We start from the raw sequence: 22,700 nt of genomic DNA, 5'->3' as shown, positions 1-22,700 counted from the left end.
AGAGAGCTAGCCTCGACAGACATATCCACAGTTATACTATTTTTACCTTTGTTTCTAAAAAGACACTGTATCCTGAATCTCAAACACTAAAATAACAACAATTACATTCCCTGGCCTTCCATGATCTAATATAAGGGCAACTTATATTAGTTACTATAAGCAAAAAACACATATCAAGGATGACGTATTTACTGACCTAGTCTTTCATTCTAGTTTCTGGATTGTTCATTATTTGCCCAATGAACTGTTGGTCAACTGTATCATAAATAACATTAAGTAACATTTACTTATTGGGAAATATCTTTTGCTTAAAGAAACATTAATTATTGCAAATATGAACTGGTATGGTCCCCTGCTAGATAATAGCTTTGAAATTAAAAAAAATTATCATAGTTCCAAGTATACAGCTCACAAAAACCTACTGAGAATATTTCTACTCTGTGCAGTAATTATGGAGGGATAAGGATAAGATGAAAAAGAATGGATGGGTTGTAATCTGTAACAGTAACACACTGATGAGATTATCAATCTGCAGAAATATCAGGGTATAGCTAATGCCTGAAATAAAGCAGACTTAATTAGGGAAGGATAAGAAAGTAAAAGGAGACTTGGAGAGAATCTGAATGGGCTTCTAAACATTTGCAAGGGTTTTAGCGTCTGATGGAACTAATTCTATACATGTAATTTCACAAACTGTTTTCCTTTTCCTTTATACAGGAGTATCATTAGGATTATATTCATGCCTGTCAGTTGTAATTAGAATTATTTCAGAGATCACAAATTGAGTGGAGTGAGGACAGGTGAGCAAGACTGTTCTTGAGAAAACTCAGCAAGAGCTGGAGACAATGACCAAGTAGAAAAGAAGTGAAAGCATGAAAATAAGGATGAAAAAGAGATTGAATGAATTGGAATGATTGGGCAGTAATCAGAGAAAGAGGAAAAGTTTCAAGGAGTACTGTGTTTACACAATCTTTTGGAGGGAGAGGGTGCTAGGGAAGATACTGAGTCAAACAATTACACATAGGGGCTGCAGGTAGCATTGTCAAGTTGGGCCAGCTTAGCTGCTGTCTGGAGGGACCTCCAGGAGGCAGGTAGTAGGATTTAAAGATACTGTGAAACTAGTCAATTGTGCACAGGGATAGTACATTAGAAAGGTGACCATTGGTAACTCAGGGAATACCCATATTATATAAACTGCTGGCAAGCATTTTTATTTAATAATGAAGATTTATATGTAAGCAGACATGGAAATCATAAATTGTGCTTATCATAACTACCTCTTGAAGGATTCATGACCTCACCAAGATAGAATAGACATCTGTGTAATGATAACTCATTTATGCCTTCTTATCTTATAACTCTTGTTCATGGCTCCCATGAACCACAGTTCATAAAAACAGGAAATCAAAACACAAAGTTTTTAAAAACACAATTTACTATGATATAAAAAGGGAAACACAAGTAAATTGTCAAGAAGCACCCTTAAGGCAACTTTTGGTATTTTTTTAAGCGAAGCAAAATGAAGGAAAACAAATAAAATCTGTGCTAAAAGTTTTAGCTAAGGGGCAGCTAGGTGGCGCAGTGGATAGAGCACCAGCCCTGAAATCAGGAGGACCTGAGTTCAAATTCGGCCTCAGACCAAACACTTGACACATACTAGCTGTGTGACCTTGGGCAAGTCACTTAACCACAACTGCCTCACCAAAAAAAAAAAGTTTTAGCTTCTATCAAAACTCTTAACTTAGGTTAATCATAGTCAATTTATTTGGGAACATACATATGGTTTTTATGTGACTTACAAAGACATTCCAGCAAGTAAATCCACTTCAGTCACTGTATATTATTTCCTCCATCTGAAAAGTCCTCTACAACAACTGATGACTTCATAGCCCTCTTGCCAGTCAAATGCAGAACTAATTTCATTTCTAGAAATGATGCATTGAGGTATTTTTCTGCTTCTGTAACATAAATTCTCAATAATCAGACCATGACAGATACAATTCTTAAATGAATTATTATCATCAATACTAACAATGATGATGAAAATAATATAAATTCAACATGCCAAAGTAATTAGCATAGTGGTTGGTTGACACATAATAGGCCTTTCCTTCCTTTCTCCCTCCTTCCAACATCTGCTTCTAGTCTTAAATGTAATTATCAGACTCATTATGCCTATCCCTATAAAAGACATATAGAAAGTAGACCTTGTCAAAAAATATTTTTAATCAAAACTAGCATTCTCTTGACATTTTGATTCCTTGGAGTGAATAATTAAGCTACCAATCTTCGCAAAGGTCTATCAGCAAACCCAGCTAAGTCCCAATTACTTCAACTGGTTAGGTCAAATACAAAAAGTTTTTTCCTTTACCTTAAAAATAGTGTTGCCACTTGTATAGATTAAAGCTGATGAGGCACGAATTCAATGTTCTAATGTGTTAACTTAATCTATGACAATTACACATTTCCTATGCTATTGATACACTAGCTTAGCTGTCAAGATTCAATTCACTTTCTGTTCCCTTATTAAAATGTGACACTTAGAAGTCATTTTCATTGCTAAGAAATAGATGAATAAATATATTTTGCTACACACCACCAATGATATCATGAAAAACAGGCAGCTAAACATAAATAATTCTGTCATGGATTCCTAAGGATACATAGATGCGATGTTTTAAAAAAAAAGTTATTCACACCTATTAAGACCATGATTAAAGGCATAAAAAGAGCCTAGAGAATTAATTTGCCTCTATGTAAATTGTAGTTCTAGCACGGGTTGGCATCAAAAACTTTTATTAGTGACAAAGACAGATAAGGAATGTACTTTTGAAATATGCAGAAACAGTTAAGTCTTTTTTGTTCATCACAGAATGACTTACAGCTTCTTTAATTTGCTGTCCTGCTAAGGAAAGAAAGGCCCCTTTTTCTCTTGGTTCCACTGACATGCTTTCTTACCACCACTGTATCTTACTCTGAACAGATACCCAGACCTCTTTTGGGTGGTACTCTAGAGAGGACAGAGGGGAGAGTTTTCAAAAGTTGAAAGTAGACAAATTTATGGATGATGGGATCTACATGGGAGTACTGCTCTTATATCCGCTGGTTTTCTAGCAGAGCATTGAGAGAATCTTCTTGCTCAATGGCTCATCATTTATAATGACCCTCTACAATGAATGAGGACTTCTTATATTCAAATACCTCTACCAACCCTATTCCTGTTATATTAAACAGAACCAGGGCATAAATAATCTGCAGCAGGTCTAGCAGATATAAAACTGAAAGTAATTCCATGACATATTAACTGCATTCATGGTGTACTGTAAGGCAGTACAGTGCAGTGGTTAGCAGGTCAGACTTGGAATCAGGAAGATCTGAGTTTGAATCTTGCCTCAGAAATTTACAGCTATATGACCCTGGGCAAGTCACTCAAACTCTCCCTGTCTCAGAGTCCTAATTGGTAAAATAGAGATATTTGTAGTACTTTACTCAAAAGAGTTGTTGTGAGGGTCAAGTTAAGATGTATATTAACTATTTTGCAAATCTTAAGACACTATATAAATGTTCAATATTATTATTATATATAATAATAATGCCTGTAATATTTAGGTTCTATAGCTAGTCTTAAATTCCAGAGTACTTCTACACTGGGGGTGGGGCAGTGGGAGAATCATCTACTGTACAGGAAAAACTATGGTAAGTATGTTATTTACCATAAAAAGAATCTCTTCCCAAATCTCTTTAATATGCTATGGATTTCACTGATGAGTGAAATAGTAATACTACTTTTCTCAAGGGGAAAAATGTCTCAAACAGGTCAGAATTATGTTTATACCTTGGCCAAGTAGGGAATTGACTACTAAACTTCAGTAAATCTGTTTTCTTATAATATGGAAAAACTTATTAATGAGGGTATTTTAACAACAATCAGAAAAAGTCTTTTAAAATTGATAGTAAACATGCAAAAAGCTTTTAACCCACTTTTATCCAAAGGGACTATGAGCTAGAGAGTGCCCCCAGCTGGCCAGAGATCAATATTGGTACTACCAAAATTTGTTGTCAAGGGATGGAATTCTGTGAAATGTAATCTGGAAGGACTGGCTAGAATCATACTGGAAATACCTGGAAATTCTTTGAGTGGATGCTAGGAGATCAAGTCTAAAAGCAGACACTGGAATTACCCTAAGGTGAGGGTATGGTTCTTAGGCAGTCTAGGTCTGATTTGCCAGAGAAAGCAGTATGTTTGAGATGATTTCCAGCTGAGCAATGTATTCAATTGGAGAAAACCAAAGAAAGAGAAATGATAGACTGAAAGTATTCCCAAAAAGTCATGAGAAAGTCACACAGTGGAGGCAAGGTGTTAATGGCATTTTAGATGCACAGAAAACAGAGCAAAGTGAGTTAAGCTGACTGGTTCAATTCAATAAGCATTTCACTCTTTGCTGTGGCATTTGCAGGGTACCACTTACGATGACTAAACCTCACCTCACTTGGTAGAGCATAAACAGTGAACTGGTCAAGCTTTTATACCACCCTTTTTCCTGGAAGGCCGTCCCAAACTTTGGAGCTGGATCATGTGGAAGTATTTATTGCTGGTGAAACACCTTGACTAGTGTCAGAATGTGGAGGTGGCTGGGAGGTACCCAGACCTGGTCTTCTAACTTGTCAAGCAACCAGGTCCTGAAGGCAACATTTGCTGCAGCTGAAAACTTAGGATTTCCCATATCACAGACATCTTTTGGCCTTCAAAAAACTGGGGAAATATAACGGGAGGAGGGAAAAGGAGAGTGGATGAAACTTGGAGCTCGGTAGGTCTTGGATAACAGCAATAAATGAAATGCAGGATGGATTCAGAGTGAGTAGAGAATCTTGGATCACAAGGTGACAAGACTAACTACCTGCAAGATGGCTAAAGGACTGGTCTCCCAATTTTCTGGAAAGCAGGCAGAGCAGAGGTTCTTGGTAGACAGCCAATCTGTCCTTCTACCTGGAAGGGTTCCCTCAGGGCACAGTAGTGGCAGCCAACTATTTATAGGCCACCTTAAGAGTCTCCAGAGTGGTTTGCAGTTCAGTCTGGATGTAAGATCAGGATACACGTGATGGGAACTGGGGAAAAAGGCAACAGCAGCAACAATCAGGGTTTGCCAAGAAAGGCTTATTACTGGTGAAGAGATGAATGGGAATAACAAAACTTCATAGTGGGAATTATAATGTTCCAATCACCATGTGATGAGGTACAACTTAGGTACTGATCTAAGGAGCAGTTGGTATTCTCCATTCGCCCGAAGGATTATGGGTTGTAGGAAGCAAGCAGACAGGTTGGTCTTGCCTTGGAGCAACTAGTCTTCAGTTAGAGATGAGATGGGAGGGCAGTTTGTGAAGAAGAAATATGTACATTGGAAATATATCCAGAGAGCTTCAGGAACTGTGAGAGGAAATACAAGAGAGGAAGTGGGCCACTTTTGTTTATATATTGTCCCCTACCAAGATAGAAACCTGATCCTATAAGGTAGCCAGGTCAGTGATAAAATCCAGAAACACAGAGGACAGGCAGGGTGGGAATAGACCTGCTTGTTTATCCAGTGGGTCTCTGGCTAACCCACTATTTTACAGATATATACATGACAGCCAAATTCAGAGTGGACCTATATTATCAAAATTCCTAGGTGACCAGGTGCAGGGTATTGAACATTCTTGTGTCCAATATGATACCACTTTGACTAAGAATATATCCTTAGAAAGCATAGAAATGTGGTCACTCATGCACCAAAGATCATCTAAGATGGATTCTCTGGTGTGAAAGCTGAATCATTTTGGGCCCTCCAGAAAAAGTTAGAGACTGGCCAGTTCTGGTTAACCTGGGACGTATTTGATCTTTATTGGATTAGTCAAATAGGTTGAAAAGTGGAGTCCACTAGAACTGGGGCTCTTTCTGCTCCTGGGCCAACTATAAGTCTGACTATATGATAACTGAATGTTAATCCCCTATTAAGATGGTATTCAGCACTCCTAGAAGTCTAACAGCCACTCCTTTTCCCGGATGGTACGGAGTTACATTTGGTGTAATATTTTCCAGGAGTATTGTGTGTAGGACTGCAGCAGGGCAGCTTGCAGGTTAACCTGAATCCCTGATAGTGGGTAGTTATGTCAAGGTAGTTATGTCATTCACACAGGATTTAGCCACAATTACTGAAGATCCAAGAACAAGAGAAGGAGTGCAGTGATGAACTTGCTTCAAAGTTCTTGAAAATTTGTTCTAATACATCCAGTCACTAAAATGACTTGGGAATTTTCAACAGGTCAGTGATGAGAACCTAATGATGAACCCATGATAACATTTCATAGGAAATGTTCAAGATCCTTCATCTTGGGGCAGTGGATAGAGCACCGGCTCTGGAGTCAGGAGGACCTGAGTTCAAATCCAGCCTCAGACACATAACACTTACTTTGGGCAAATCACTTAACCCCAAATGCATCACCAAAAAAAAAAAAAAAAAGATTCTTCAGCTTATTGGTAGTATTTCTATGTTAGTACATCTATCTTTCAGAGAGCCTTACACCATACCCACCTATGAGGTGCCCAGGAAATTCTAGCTCCTTATTGAATTAGTACATTTGGACTTCATGGAGATGGTGATTGTGAAGGTACGCTAGAACCACATGAACTACTTGGGAATGGCAATTAGGGACCAGTAAGTAGCAGAAGGTGTCACATACCTATGCTATCACTTTACAACTCAATTATATTTTAGAAGATGGAGTTCACAAAATACTGAAGCATAGCTAAAACATATGTAAGCTGAAGGGAATGGCTATGTTCCTAATATGTGTATGGGGATTGGAAGAGATTTTACATTCAACCCTCTTGCCAACATAGACTTCCAATTTGATAGAAAAGAGATTCACTTCAACTGGTTCAGAAAGTCCAAGACGAGAAGTAGCAATAACTAACCCTTTTTTGTAATGGCAGTTTGAGTTTAATCATTGTGATACAACCAGACCTTGTTTTTTCATAGAGCACTAGGGTTCTAGTGCAGCAAGTGTGAAGGGGTGTAGAGGTTGTTCTCCAAAAACTCAGAAAACTTAGATCTTGAGATGCCACAGAAGGTGCCCACAAGAACCAAGTCTAACACATAGCAGTGTCAGCAGAAAGTGATTCTACAATATTAAAACATTTCCCCATTTAAACAATATTTCCTGGGAAGTAAAGGGCTGATAGCTAAAGAGGTTGTGTGGATGATAGTAGCTTAGAATGGGTATTAAAGCACTACTAGAAGGCAGTAAGAGTTGAATAAGACTTACCTAGAACTCCAAGAAATATGGATATCATACAAGAAAAACCTCAGGATCTCAAGTACTTCTAGGAAGAGTAGAGATTTGGTGACTCCACAGGTAATGACTTCTTGATTTATAGGGGAAGGTTTTGTATATTTTTGCGCTTATCTAGAGAGAGCATCTGCTTGTGACTTCCATGATCATAGGAGAAGCATGCCCATGATTTCTGGTGGCCCTTCATCTCACAAGGGCCTACATCCAGAGTTTCTGGTAGCCACGAAGCCCCAGGTAAGAAGGACTGATCCACCAGCTAGGCCCCTACTGATAGAGGCTGGGACCTAAGAAAGCTCCACAGAAGGTTTAGTCACTGAAGAGCCTAGCCATTTCCTATTTTCAGTCTTTGGGTCCTTAGTGGGTCAGACTGTGGAACAGTATCCTGGTAAGCTGAAGTACAAACAGAAATTTTTGTCAAGCCAGTATGCATTCAACAAGATAGGTCATGACTGAGTTTCACCTGTAGGTATTTTTTAGGGTCCAACATGGGGATTATTGTCTTGTACTGGTGCCTGGGGCAACAAGCAGGGTCCACCCACATAGATGGGTTTAATCTTCATACACTATTTTAGGACAGATTACAGAAGGCCTTTGATCTTCATGCAACACTACAGAAGGGCAGGGAGGGTGATTTGATTTTGACTAGGGCCAGGAACTGTTTGAAAAGTACAGCTTCGTTCTTTCTTAGGTTGATTGAAGATTCAGGACTCAGCATAAATAATATCTGACCATAGCTCTACTAAGACTGCCATTGCCTTAAGTGGACATCTTGTCAAATCCTCGCTGAACCTCCTGGACGGCAGCATTCAAAATTTCCTAGCAATAAGTCATCAGGCAAGGAGGGCATGGTATGTACCTAGTGTGATCTAAGTGACATGACAAAATGAACCCCACCGTGGCCCAGGAGTGGAGAATAGAGATCTAGAACACCGCATGCCTTTGCTGTACTCTAGCTGATGGGTCAGGTTTTGGAAGGGAGACCTTTCTTGAAGTGCTCTGACAGTCATATTTTTCCTTCTTGTGGCGTGCTAATAGTGCTGTAGATTTGCATTCTCTGCTTGTAACTGGTTCAAATTAACCTACATGGTATGATCCCTCTGCTGGAATCAAAATACTTCATTCAGCATCTAATGCTATGATGTTAGCTGTCGAATTCTCTATGCCTATTTGGGAAAAGAAGCAAAATAAAATGTTCTGTGGTCAGAGAAGTATCTCCAAGTGTCCAGAACATAAATCAGCATGAGTTTTATGAGAAGATTCCTCCTAGGAGAAGAGAATCCTGGAAATGTAGCCTATGGGAGCTGGATGGAACACAATAATGCAGGTCAACTGGAAATCCATCAAGTGAGATCCTAGAAGACATAGTCTGGAGGTAGAAGTTGGAGTCTTAGTGAGATGAGAACAAGGGCCTAAAGCAGTCTAGGTCAAATTTGCCAGAGAAAGCAGTATATTGGGGCAAGTCAGAGGTCAGCAATAACATTTGCAGGAAAAAAATTGGGAAAGACAAAAAAATAGGTCATAAAACAAAAATGGAATCCAGCCAAGCATAGGGGAAATCAAGCTGAAGGGCTAGGGCAGGGACAGCAGAGAAAAAAGAGTGAAAGTGCCTAGTCTTCAAAAGAAATTTGTTTTGACTTTTGCTAAGACATCTGGTTACAACTTTTATGCTAATGATGACCCTGCCTTTTTGAAGGGAAGCAAAACAAGTTAGGTCAAGCTTTTCTTGCATTATGAACCAAATTTCTTTTCCGAAAGTGTGGAGAATTCAATAATATCAACAGATTTTGAGCTCCTACGATGGGCAAGGTACTGTTACTAAGATTAAAATATCACCTGAGAGTAAACTGCAGTGCTCTTCAAAACATGTCCTGTATTTTAGATGTTAAAAAAAAACTTTCCCTAACTGTATCCACATATCTTAATCTTGCTACCAAAGTGACAAGTGTGTAATCTACATACAGTATCATATCCAGCATTCTAACATTGTATTTAATAGCTCAGAGTATGCTCTTTTAAAAGCCAAGAAAAAGAAAGGAAAATCTTTACAAAATTACAAGCTCTTTTATGTCCTATACCTTGCAAAGTCCTTATAATTTCCCCCCAAAGAACTATTCAGAAAAATCAAATTAGTTTTCTGTGCTTGAAATTTTAATTTTTATGTTTAGATTACTATATTTATAGCACCTAGGTTAATTCCAACAGTGAATTTCCACAAGCCTATCCTTTCACATGCACAGTATAACATTCACCCTAAGAACTGCTCTCTGAAATTCCTCAACTATTCATGCCATTAACATCTGCAGATGTTCAAACTGCCTTCTGTCACTTTTTAATTTAGGGTTTTGTCTGGGGCATTAAGATTTCAAATCTCTTGTCCATGATCACAGTCAATGTGTGTCAGAGTTAGGATTTGAATCCAGGTCTTCCAGACTTCAAAGCCTAATTCTTTTTTTTTTTTTTTTAATCTGTTATGGGCAGGAAATCCAAACTTGTTTGAATTTTGCATCAAATAAGACCAACTAGGACCTAGACTTGAAGAAATCTACTTTGGCTGCTTTTCTTTATTTTCAGGTTCTCAGCTATGTTAAAGAAAGCATATGTTATGGTCCAGCTGTGAATCTCATCCCAAGTGCAATCTTCCCTTACCTATCTGCAAATGGTCCTAGTTGATCATTGAAAATACACAGAAAAATTTAAATCCTGGTATGGACAGGTCAGATATTGAATAGGTATGTTAAGAAAGAATACTGGCTTTCAGCATTTGAACTGCACACTAAGTTTTTTAATTATTTATACCTGTCCTTCAAAGTTGATGGTGCTACCAAATGTATGTGGCTAAAATGATCAAGTATGCAATTTAAAATGATCATTGTACTTTCCACTCTATGTATGTGTGGATACTGTCTTTCAACATGTGGCTACAGTCACCGTTGGCACCGTTTCCTATTCGGCCACATGGGATGCACAATACCTACCTCCGATCAGAAAGAACTCCATCACTTATGAGTTATATTAGTATGGTCCTATCTGTTGTTTCCCAGCATTACATGGCTAAGTTGCGTTGCTTTAAGTTCATAAAAACAGATTTAGAGCTAAAAGTGACCTTAGAGGCCATCTAGTACAAACTCCTTTTATAAACGAAGAAATTGTAGCCTAGAGAGGTTGTGACTTGCCCAGTATCACAAAGAGCCAGGATTCAAAGCCAGTTGTGCTTAAAATATGTTCCTGTCACTTTCTGGTTCTGCTTACAACTGTCTAATTTACATCATCTGTTTCAGAATTCTAATACCATTAACTGTAGAACAAACACATCTGGCCGAGTACAGTGGTATATGCTCATGCTGACAGACAGGCTGGCCATTGCCCTCAAGAAACTAAGAAATAGAAGGTGACATCTGAGGCAGGTCAAGGTCTCCTAAAACTATAACACTGAAATAATGCTATTACTCAGTAGACATTCAGCCATGTTTAGTTTGAGGTATTTACACCACACTGCTGACCTTCAAGTGATGAGCTCATTGATTTCTAACATTTTTACTTGGGATTTTTTTGTTTGTTTGTTTTTGGTTTTTTGCCTTTTTGGTGAGGCAACCAGGGTTAAGTGACCTTCCCAAGGTCACACAGCTAGTAAATGTCATGTGTCTGAGGCCAGATTTGAACTCAGGTCCTTCTGACTCCAAGGCTTGGAGCTCTATCCACTGTGCCGCCTAGCTGCCCCTACTTGGGATTTTTAAAAATGGGATTTAAAATTTTTACAATGAGACTTTGAACATTTTTGCATCTTTGAATATAAATAGTTCTACTAAACAGCATGGAAGCCAAGTAGACAAATTTAGTGACAGTTTTCAACTCTCTAATGTTGGTGAAAATCCTGGGCTATAGGTAGGATTTTCATGATCTCAATGTCATTCCTATAACACAATATTCATCCCATGCACACATGTTTTCTAGTATGCTCCAATATGCAGTTTTTACCAAAGTGATCAGCATTGACTTGCATGGCTGTCCTTTTAAAAAACCTGGATGCTGATTTCTATTAGGTTGGGTAAGTTTTAGAGAAGATTGAAAATGAAGTCTCATACCAACCTCCAGATTCCTTAAGATATTGACTATAGCTATAAAACAAAAAAAAGACTAAATAAAACTTGCTTTTATCCATGTATAATTTACTCTATGAGAAAGGACTAAATGGGATTTCCAGCGAATTTGAATGCCTAAATGGAGGGAGGCAGCCCAGCTCCTACATATCTACTCCAATAAAAACCTGAAAAATAGGACCAGAACAAATGATGAACAAAAAATCCAGTGAGAAACTACTGGAAGAACCTTCACCTACCCAAGAACTGTAAAAAAAAAAAAAGTCAGTCAGAAGCCCATGGGCAATAGGAAAAGGATCCCTGTCAGGATAGCAGCTATCAGTGTGGGCCAACAAACCAGAGTACTCTCAGCACAACAGAGAGGGATCAGAGACAACTACAGACCACAAGCCTCTGTATCTGGAGGCAGCAACAATGAAGGACTCTATCAGAAATCCCTAGTGTGAATTTTGGAAGCAAAGAGAAGTAGTAAAGACTAACATGAGTGAAACAGTTCAGATTGGAGCTCCCCAGGCCCAGGGGCTCCAAAGTTCCTAGCACTCCGTTCTGAGATGCCCAGAGAGGGCCCTGATGATCCAGTGTCTTGAACTTCAAAAGCACAGGGTGGGTATAGAACCTACCAACACTCTTAGCACGGATACATCCCAGGAGGTGGAGGTCAGCGCAGGAATTCAGGTGACACAGGTAAAGATGAAGCATGGCTGACCAGCTCACCCAAAAACCCAGTAGGAGAGAGAGACTGGCACCAGAAAAAAGCTCCAATTCAGCAGCTCAGGGTGGAGATGCGAATAAAAAGAAGACACTGACCACTATATGGAATGATTCAGAATCACCAGAAAATCCACACTAAAAAGACAGCAATTCTATGATTACACTGAGAATCAAAAGAATAAGTGGATTTTCCACAAAGCCATCTTCTCTAGCAAGTTGGTCCCTCTATCATCCTCACTCTGACTAAACCAGCTGCTTCCCTTTTGCTTACATCCTTGAAAAATCCTCTTTTGCTGCTTCTATCTCTGCTAGATATCATTCCTCTCTCCCTTCTGTAGATAACCTCCATCAGAGAAAGTCATCTATAATCAATGCCTCCACGGTCTCTCCTCTCACTCTCTTCTAAACTCTCTCTAGTTTGGTTTCTGACCTCATCATTTAACTGAAAATGCTGTTTCCAAAGTAATCAATGATCTCTTAATTGCCAAATTTAAGTCTTTTCTCAGTTCTCATCATTCTTGACCTCTCTAGCCTTTGACATTGTCAATCACCTTCTTGATTCTCTTTTTTTGGGAGTTTCTAGGTTTAGGTTTCTGGGTTTTCTCTCCAGATTCTCCTCCTTGTCTGAGTATGCCTCAGTCTCCTCTGCTGGATATTCATCCAGGTCACACCCACTAACTGGGGGTAACCCCAAGACTTTGTCCTCAATGTTCTTTTCTTCTCCCTTTACTAACTCCCATCAGCACTAGCTGATGAAGATGTCATCAGCTCCCATGTATTCATCTCTATGCAGATGATTCTCAGATCTGTTGATTTACTCTTAACCTCCAGACCTGCATATCTAAATGCCACTGGACATCTTGAACTGTATAACTTGTAGCTATCTTAAATTCAACATGTCCAAAATAATAACAGCAGCTAACATTTATATAGCACTTACTACGTGCCAGGTACTCTGCTAAGCATGTTACAATTATCATTTCCTTTGATCCTCGTAACAACTCCAAAAGGTAGGTGCTATTATTATATCCAGTTTACAGAAGGGGGAAGCTGAGGCAGAGATTAAGTGACTTGCCCAAGGTCACACAGCTAGTAAGTGTCTGAGGCTGGATTTGAACTCAGGTCTTCTACAGCATCACCTATACCTCATATCAGCATCGTTAAGAACCTTCTTACTTCCAAATTTCCCTATTTCTGTCAAAGACACCACCATCTTTCTAGTCACTTTGGTTTTCAATGTTGGTGTTTTGCTCAGTTATGACTCTCTCTCTTATCCCACATATCTAAATCAGTTGTCAAATCCCATCATTTCTATTGCCACAGTATCTCCTGTATCTATCTCTCTAATTCTATTCACATGGACACCACCACATTAGGCACTTATGACCTCTTTCCGATATTTAAAAAGCTCCTTAAATTTTAGATTTCCCTACTTGTTTCTGCACTCCCCAAGCCAGGTGATATTCCTCCAATCCAGGTCTGACCACATTCTCTCTACTCAGTAAGCTCCAAGGTCCTCTGTTTAGTCGTTACAAACTGACCCTAACTTATTTTTCTACACTTGTTACACAGTGCTCCCCTCCAAACGCTCATTGATCTAAATGAACTGCCGCCTTACTGTTCCCAGGCACAGAATTCCAGCTCCTGTATCTGCACAAGCTGTTGTGTTCCACACCTAGACCACTCTTGCTCATCCTCCTCTCCACCTCTTAAAATTCTTTGCTTCCTTTTTTTTCCTCAAGCACCACCTTCAACATGAAACCATTTCTGACATCTCCAGCTGGTAATGCCCTGCCCTCCAACTGTTATTTTTTAACCTTGTTTTCATTTGGCATATACTCTTAAGTATGTCATCTCTTCCCTCCAACCTCACGTCCTTCAATGTAGACAGTTTCTCACTATTTTTCTTATCTAAGTGTCTTTATTCTGCCCCAAGACAACTTCCAACTATATGACCTTGGGCAAATCACTTTCCTAGGGGTGGGGAACATTCAGCCCTGAGGCCACATATGGCCCCCTCGGTCTTCAAGTGCCTCCCTTTGACAGAATCCAAACTTCAGATTTGTTCTGTGAAGTTTGGATTCAATCAAAGAGTAGCACTTGAAGACTGAGAGGGCCACATGTGGCCTCAAGTTCGCCATCTGCAAAATGGGACCCCCTACCTTATAGGGTTGTTATGAGGATCACGTGAGATACAAGATGTAAAGGTCTCTGCAAATCTTAAAGCACTATATAATTGCTATTATTATCAACCTCATTGTACTCCTAACACTACTAGCACAGTGGTTGATACATAGCATGTGCTTAATAAATGTTTGGTGACTGTGAGGGGAGACCAATTAGGCAGCGATTGCAATAGTCTGGGTGAGAAAGTCCACATGAGTTGAGAGAAGGGTTCAAAGGTATAAGGGTTGTAGCAGAGGTAGACAGGGCAAGATCGGCCAAATAGAATTGGATATCTCAGATGAGGGGGTGAGTAGTCAAGAATAACGATGAGGTTGTGAACCTGGGAGAATGAAAGGATGGTGGTGCCCTCCATGGAAATGTGGAAGTTGAATAGAGAGGGTTTAGGGATGTTTATGGAGAGGAAGATAATGATCTGTTTTGAATATGTAGAGTCTGAGATGTGTTATTGACATCTAGTTTGTAATGTCCAATGAGCAGGTGGTGATGTAAAACTGGAGTTTGGGAGAACAAAGCTGGAGCTATAGATGTGTAAATCATCTGCAAAAAGATAATAACCAAACAGAGGGGAGGTGAAGAGGCCACCAAGTGAAAGAACATAGAGACAAGAGGACCAGGTCTTGTGGTGCACATACTTAATAAGAACAATATGGATAACGAGGCAGCAAGGAAGATTGAGGAACAGTCAGACATCTAACAAAAGACCAAGGGGGTAGTTTCATGAAAACCCAAAGAAGAAATGGTATTCAAGAGGGAAAAGGATATCAATAACATCAAATGCTAGAGTTCAAGATGGGTAAGAACTGAAGAAAGAACATCAGATTTAGTAATTAAGAAATCACTCATGACTGAAAAAGGGTACTTACTCCCTGATAAGAAATGACAGACTTAGAGTACAGATTGAAATAATTTATTTGGACATGGCCAATATAGTAGTTTGTATGGCTTAACTATACATGTTTGCAACAAGTATTTTGTTTTTCTTGCTCTCTCAGATGGGGGTGGCCGGGAGGGGAGGAGAGGTGGATCTTTGTTTGAAACAAGTAAAATTTAATTTAAAAAAGATCACAGAAGAGTATCTCTGAAAGTACTTGTCATAATGAGAGGTATGTGAACTGTCAAAAGAAGCCTAAATATTAAACTCACTGTAATTCAGGATCTGTTCTTAGAAACCTAAACAGCAGATCTGAAGGCTGTGTTGAATGCATACAACAAGAAATGCTTTTAGAGATAAGCTGGCAAGTAAACAACATCATATTGTCTATTAACCTGGGCATCTTTTCTTCTATCCAGGACTAATAAAATTATTATCCCACTAATTCTCTAGCACTCAATATGCCCTCAGTTCCTTTCATTACACAAGCAGAATTTTTAAGAGAGAACTTTTAGTAGGAGAGCTCTCAACCAATTGTGGCTTCTGTTTCTAATTAGAGAGGGTATTATAGTCTAACAATCTCTTCCAATCCTAAAACACCATGAAGATTTCCCCCAATCTTTCAATTCCCAGAATAAAAGAAATTCACATCATTCAAATCTGAGCTTGAACCAACCAATGCAAAATGCCTGGACCAAACCTCATATTTGACTAAAATTCATTTTTTTCCTGTATCAACTGCATTTCTACCAATATCACATACTATGTTGCCCCTAATCGACATTTAGGCATTCAGTTTATAATAGTCAGTAAATGTTTATTAAGCACCTATGATGAGCAAAGCATTGTACTAAGCACTGGGGATACAAAATCTTTTAAATGTCCCTTTTGTCTCTGTCTCCACTATCATATACAATCTTGTGCAAATTAGTTTTCCTCAACTGTAAAAACAGTGAGGTAGGATAGGCTAGATGATCTACCTTTCCAGTCCAAAAATTCTATAATTCTACATTTTTCATGTTTCTCAGTTTCCTAGACTGGGAACAATCTTAAATCTATTCCTAAAATTAATGCTTTTCCTTCTTTGAATAGTGCTTCAAGATAAAACTCTCCTACGCTCACAATTACAGACATCTACTCTGATCTGGTAGTGGGAAATAGACAACAAATATTTATTAAGAAACTACTACATGCCAAGCACTCAAGTAGGTTAAATCACTTGCTTTTTCTCAGCATTTTTATCATATTAAAATTAAAGGAATCACTTGACTGTAGGCTAATAAGTCTTCAGGCAGTATTTAAATACATTTCTTATAAAAATAAGAATACTGAATTCTTGCACATTACTCATTTATGAAGCAATACTAAGTGACTATTACTTTATCTATTGCTCTTTAAATTTTGTAATTAGTGATGGTATGAAACTAAAAAAGCATAAAAAATTCTTTTTTCTTTAACAAGAAATGATTGCAATAATAGTATGTTGTAAATGACAACAGAAAGCTCCCAATCCTTTAAAAAATATATACATACAAAACTTTATTTTTATACATACTCAGCAGATTGAAATGATTTTCATGACTTCTATCAGCACATTTAGATGAATCATGAAAACTAAAAAAAAAGATGGTACAAACAACTGGTGCCGAGAATTAAAGAGTTCAGGAAAGACTAATTAAATATTAATTAATGAAACTAAAAGAAAATAGATAGCTCACATATTTGGACAATCTCTTTTCTTAACACTAAACACCTTAGGTGAAATTTATTAAAATTAGAGATAGTATCAAAACAAGTATACTTAAAATAGTAAATATTTTACCTCTATTCCAGTGTATCAACCAAGTGTATGTAATTCCCAACAAGGAACAACACACTAAAAGATCTTTTAAACCTTTTACAAAGTACTTTCATGCCAGGAGTTTGCCTGAAGGTCAGGAAGCTCCATACATTTAGATGCTTTACTATAATTCATTACTCCAACCCTAGATTTATAAAAGAAGGTACAATTAGCAGAGTTGAGCACAAAGGGGCAAAGAGATTACCTAATGGTTCTTCAGACATCCATATACCATCCCATCTTCTTCATTTAGAGATCAAAAGAAAGTAGCTGATCAATCAGGTGCAACCAAAACATTGTCCTACTTTATTATTCTGAAATATACTTCATCAGAAATACCCTTATTACACTGTAAGAACTGTGAGGGGGAGTCATACCTCCACATGTCCAAAGAAATCTTTTTGATGTGAACAGAATTTAAATAGTGGCTTAAAACCTCCTGTCTTTCTCCTCAGCTGCTTTTCTGTACAACATTTTGATTTATAGTATCTAAAGGTCCTAAGGTTTATTTGCCCATTCCAAATAGACATCACATAAAACCACAAGCATTGCTCTAAGGATCATAAGAAATTTGTCTAGAAATAGAGATTAACACAAACATTTCCTAGAATAAGCTAGAATTTTAAATTGAAGGAAAAAATGGGAGGGAAGTATGGGGAGGGGATAACAGGTTTAAAAAAATGCAAGTAATGAGTAAACCAGAAAAATGATTAATGAAAAAGGCAGATCAGGAGAGAATAAAGGAAGAGAATGGATATACAATCTCCTCCAAAATGTTTCATTAATTTGTTACACTGAGGAGTAGAGGAGAAAATCTAAGATATCAAAGCACAGTAAGAAAGGAGACAAAATGTAAGCAAAAATTATCACCTTTGGAAAAAGTTAACTAATTTTCACCTGTCCCCACATCTAAAAAGACAACTACAACTCTAAGCACAAACATTCCAAACTATATATTTCAATGACCATTATAAAACCAGAATACATTTTAAAATACAAATGTATAGGCTATTTTTATTTCTTTAATTGTAATGGAATTTTTTTAAAAAAAGTAATAGTTTCTTTTAAAAATTCAAAGATTTTCATAGATTTTTCTAATTTACCACTTTAGAAAGAATATGAGACTATTCACAACTAGAAAGGCAATCTTTGATTAAGGCTTGGTTACTCAATAGATACCTAGTCAATGTGACTCAAAGTTGTTCTAAGATTAAAACAAAGCCTAAGCATTTGTGTTAAATTAATGAGAACTGGCCAATTCAAATTCTATTTGATCTTATGGCTTTTTCTGAAATAGCTATTGTGTATCTGGTTGCCTCCTTTTTAGTATGTACACATAATTACACTCAAGTGGAAGGTAAAATTTTATTTCCAAGGGAGATGCATTTTAACTTATCATTCTCAGCCTCTCAAGGATTAGATCGTATTTTCTCACTTTTAAACACTTAAATTACACAATTCAGTCTGGTCTAAGTATAAATGGTAGATATAAAAAGGCAAGCATCCCACTACTAGTTTTCTGACCTGTGAAATTAAGATAATAGATTTTTCAGGCATCCACTATGAAAACATTATCAGCTACCACCAAAGGAAATATTTCAGTCCTAAAACATCTCACAATTTGAACCAAAACGTTTAAGAACTTCTTTTCCAAAGGTAAAATAAGGCCACAAGGCAGAGCTGTTTCACATAAACGGTTATTGCTCCCCACCTTCTCTTTGAGGACCTATCTATTGTAACAAACTTACTACTAGCTAATTCCTATTTGTCTTCAAGGTTCTATTTTTATTAGAAACATGGAAGAAAATCTCATGCAAATTTCTGAGCATCAAATTTTCTCACTTTGGACCCTACTTTGAAAATTAATCCAATCTACTTGCTCTCAATGTCTTACGTGAATGGCTTTTTAATAGCAAAGCCACCTAATGCTTCCTTGTACAGTACTGGTGAAAACTGGCTTTACTTGAGTTATTTGAGTATTTAATTCAGGTTTAGAAAACTGAATGTATACTTACTTCAACCACACTTTTATACTAGATAAAAATGCAAGAGAAGTTGGCAACCAATCACTCAAGGTGCTAACTTGGATACTTTGGCAATAACAATAAAAAAAACTGCTTTTCCTCAACATTTTCCACTAACAGTATTACCACTATTGACTCTACAAATATTTTCAAATCTAGTATCAGAAAAAAAGTCAGCCATTTCTCTAATAACAACAGTTCCCCAACTAGTCATGATTTCTCAGAAGCTTAACCCTATGTAGAAAATGGAAAATCCCAAACAGGTTACATTAACTGGAAAACATACTAAACAGCATCTGCTTCCAAATATTTGACCTCCATCAGCCCACAAAAAATACAACCCAGTCTTTTTCAAACAATATTTTAAGAGAGATTTATATAAACAGAACTAATATTCCAGTTAAGCAGGCATAGCACAGGAAATAAAGAATACTGATTCAAAACGAAGATAAAAGACAAATATAACCAAGTTCAACTTGAATGACCATGCAAGTAGTTTTTTTCTTTTGCTTTTTTTTTTAAAATACCAACAGGATTTGTGGCACACATATAACTTGCAAATTAGCTTAACCCAGGGGCACAAATATTTATATAAAATCTATGAAAAATGTAGCTAAGAACTGTGAGTAAACTTTACAGCTGCAGTTCACTAATATAAATGATCCAAGTAGGATATCTGTGATAAATTTTAGACTCAGTCCAGGCAGGGAGTGCTGGGAGACAATATACAATATTATTTAATTGAAAATAAGTATAATTAACTTCTCCTGGGGGTGGGGGAAGAGAAGAAGGACCACAAAGATCCTGTCAATACAACCTATATTCATAAGTTTTATCTTTAAATTTTGGATAATCAAATCACCTCAATTTTCAAACTAAAAAATTTCATTTTTATAATTTAACTATTTCACTGCTACATGATCACCTAAAATATTAATTTGGAAATCTAAGGGAAAGGGATCACTTATTTATCCTTTTCTAATGTTACTATTCACAAAGTGAGAAGGAAAGCCATGATTAACTAGAATAATTTTTTTTGTTTTTACCAAAAACTGTTACTCCAACCTTCTTTACTAAAAATTTTCCTAAAAAATATTCCCTTTTGGGTTTTGCTATATATGGTCTAATTAAGGTAATTAATTCTTTATTTGATGCTTCAGAATTTTTGAATGATCATTTTGGAGTATCACAGATATAAAGACTGGAAGATTAGGGCTATGGATTATAGGAAAGTGGCTGAATCAATAGTGATCACAAGATATACCCTATGACCTGGTTTTCCTGTTACTTGCCTCTTGCTCCTAAAAGCTATTGTGGATTACTATATTCCATTTCCTAACAGAAACTTTGAAGGGGATAGAAGCAAAACAAAACAAAAAAAAAAAAAAAAAAAATGATGAGTTACATTTTCTTCCCTGCAGAAATTCAAACTTACTTTTATTGATTCCTGTTTGTGACAGCATACTTTAGAAATATGGTACTTTGGGAATAAGATTATAACAAGTACTTTTCTGAGAAAAAAGAAAATATGGAGCCTGAGTTAGCACATGCCTGTATTTACATATGCAGATACACAGATACATGCTGAACAAGAACAAGAATGAGGTAACACTCATTCAAAACTAAACATGGCAATGAGCTGTACAAATATGTAAACCCTGAGGTAACTTCCCTAAAGCCTGCTTGAATATTGCACCTGGTTTTGAATTCTACAACGCAAGAGTGATGAAGAGAAAGATGAAAGAATTGCGAAGTAGAGAATGACAAAATATTAAGAAGCAGTAGGAAAAAAAAAGATGCAAAAATTGGGAATGTTGGGTTTAGAAAAAAGGCTTTAAGGATATAGACAGTTATTAATTGGTAATGGATGTTATATGATATGACATACTTATAACATGTGAAGGGGAATTATAAACATACAATGTCATCAAGTCCTCTATAAAGCCCTATTGCTTCATCAGATGATCCTGGGCACCTGACGGCTATGCAAGAGGAACACAAGCTCTGATGGGTCCTTTTTAGCACCCAGCAACAGGTCATTTGTCCTACTAATCAAGGATGAAGCTAGCTACGTTGGAAAGAGCTTCTTACCATGAAGTTAACCACTAGGTAATAAACTGTTTTGGCCATAGCAATTCATAAACCGTTTGTTATGGCATAGGTTTGTACTTGCATTGATGCACACCTTGTATACCAGTAAAATCACAGGTTTCTTTTTAAATGTTTTCCTGCTAGTTAAACTGTTAAACATTTGAAGGGGATAATGAAGAAGTTTGCTGGAGACCTTTAAGAATAGAACAAATTCAGGGCAATTGTATAGAGACAGCAGAAAGGCCAATCGGAATCAAGCGACCAAGCTGGGTTTGAATCTTCTCTCTCTTGCCTGAAGGTTTGTGCTATGTGGCCAAAACACTTCACTTCCCTGGGGCTCAGTTTTCTCAAGTATGAAATTAAAAGGTTGTACTAACTGATCCTTACAGTGTGCACAAAGGGGCAGTAATTAGGGATGGAAAAATACAGTGGCGACAGATTGTAAAGGGCCTTGGTGCTTATTCACATCCTGACCGTAGCACACTACCTGGTACACAGTAAACACTTTTTAATTCATTCTAGCTCCACATATGATTTTTTAACTTTGCCGGAAATTAAGGGGGATGAATTATATTAACTTAGTGTTATTTTACAATTTTAATTGATGGAATTCTAATTCAATATGAAAACTGTTACTCAGAAAATATAAGGTGCCCTGTATTAAAAAAAAAAGTGGCAAAAGCAAAATATCCTAGGGCAAAATTTTATTATAATCAATTCTAAGGGACTATTCAGTTTATTTTTAAAATTAAAATCTATTCAAAATATTTCAGCCATTGGTTGGAGTTTAGAAAGTTTAAGTGGACATGTTTGTAAAAACAATATTTTACCCATATAAAGAAATGAGTGCCATATAAAATATTAGAATACACTGTAACACGTTAGCTATGTTTTGCATATTCCAAGTTGTCTGAGGGGGAGAATAGTCAAGATTTTACCTAAAACCAATTTTTACAATAAAAAAACTACTCAATGGTTCCTACTTCGGACATCAAAATTATTTTATGATTCAACTGAAGTAAAGAATTCTGTTTCACATCACACTATTCAGATGTTTTGCTAAAACCAAAATTAGTACAATAAAAATTATTTAAAAATAATGTACAATTTATATACTATTTTTTATTTACATTTTAAAATTTAAACAGTTTTCTGGGAACAAACTCTGTGAGGTAATGATAGTTCTTTTTTATTAGATGTGAACCTATTTAAAAACCTCCAGAAAGTCTCAATGCTCGTTTTTTAAGGGTAAGCCACAAGCTCATTTTAGTTGAAAGCAGACTGAATATTAGTTATTTTGCAACATCAAAGTGATTCCATGAGTCTACACAGCCTCCCCACCTCTGTCTTCGAAGTCTCTCAGACCTTCTATGTGGAGGTTCCACTGAATTCATTACAATAGAGATGGACATTTTATATTCATAATGATCCAACATCTGTGCAATCTTTTCACGAGACACCCCATGTTTATTCCTCCTATAAAAAAGAAGAATGATTACAATTTTTAAAAAATAGAGTTTTTTCATGTTTACATAGTAAAGACTGGGAGA

The 22,700-nt window shown here is 37.0% G+C and overlaps 1 protein-coding gene across 1 annotated transcript in view; it reads right to left on the bottom strand.

Annotated features, from left to right (window-relative positions):
• Window positions 1-22,700, bottom strand: part of N4BP2L2 (NEDD4 binding protein 2 like 2) — a 56,021-nt gene that overhangs the window by 18,535 nt on the left and 14,786 nt on the right. Inside the window, exon 5 of the mRNA XM_027877596.1 lies at window positions 22,492-22,626. Within this exon, the coding sequence (XP_027733397.1) occupies window positions 22,492-22,626 (135 nt within the window). The remainder of the gene's footprint in view (window positions 1-22,491; window positions 22,627-22,700) is intronic.

This window comes from Vombatus ursinus, unplaced genomic scaffold, assembly GCF_900497805.2.
Source record: "Vombatus ursinus unplaced genomic scaffold, bare-nosed wombat genome assembly UNPS02014813.1, whole genome shotgun sequence".
Lineage (NCBI taxonomy): Eukaryota > Metazoa > Chordata > Mammalia > Diprotodontia > Vombatidae > Vombatus > Vombatus ursinus.
The sequence above is the reverse complement of the archived record's forward strand: the minus strand, read 5'-3'. Positions and strand labels throughout refer to the sequence as shown.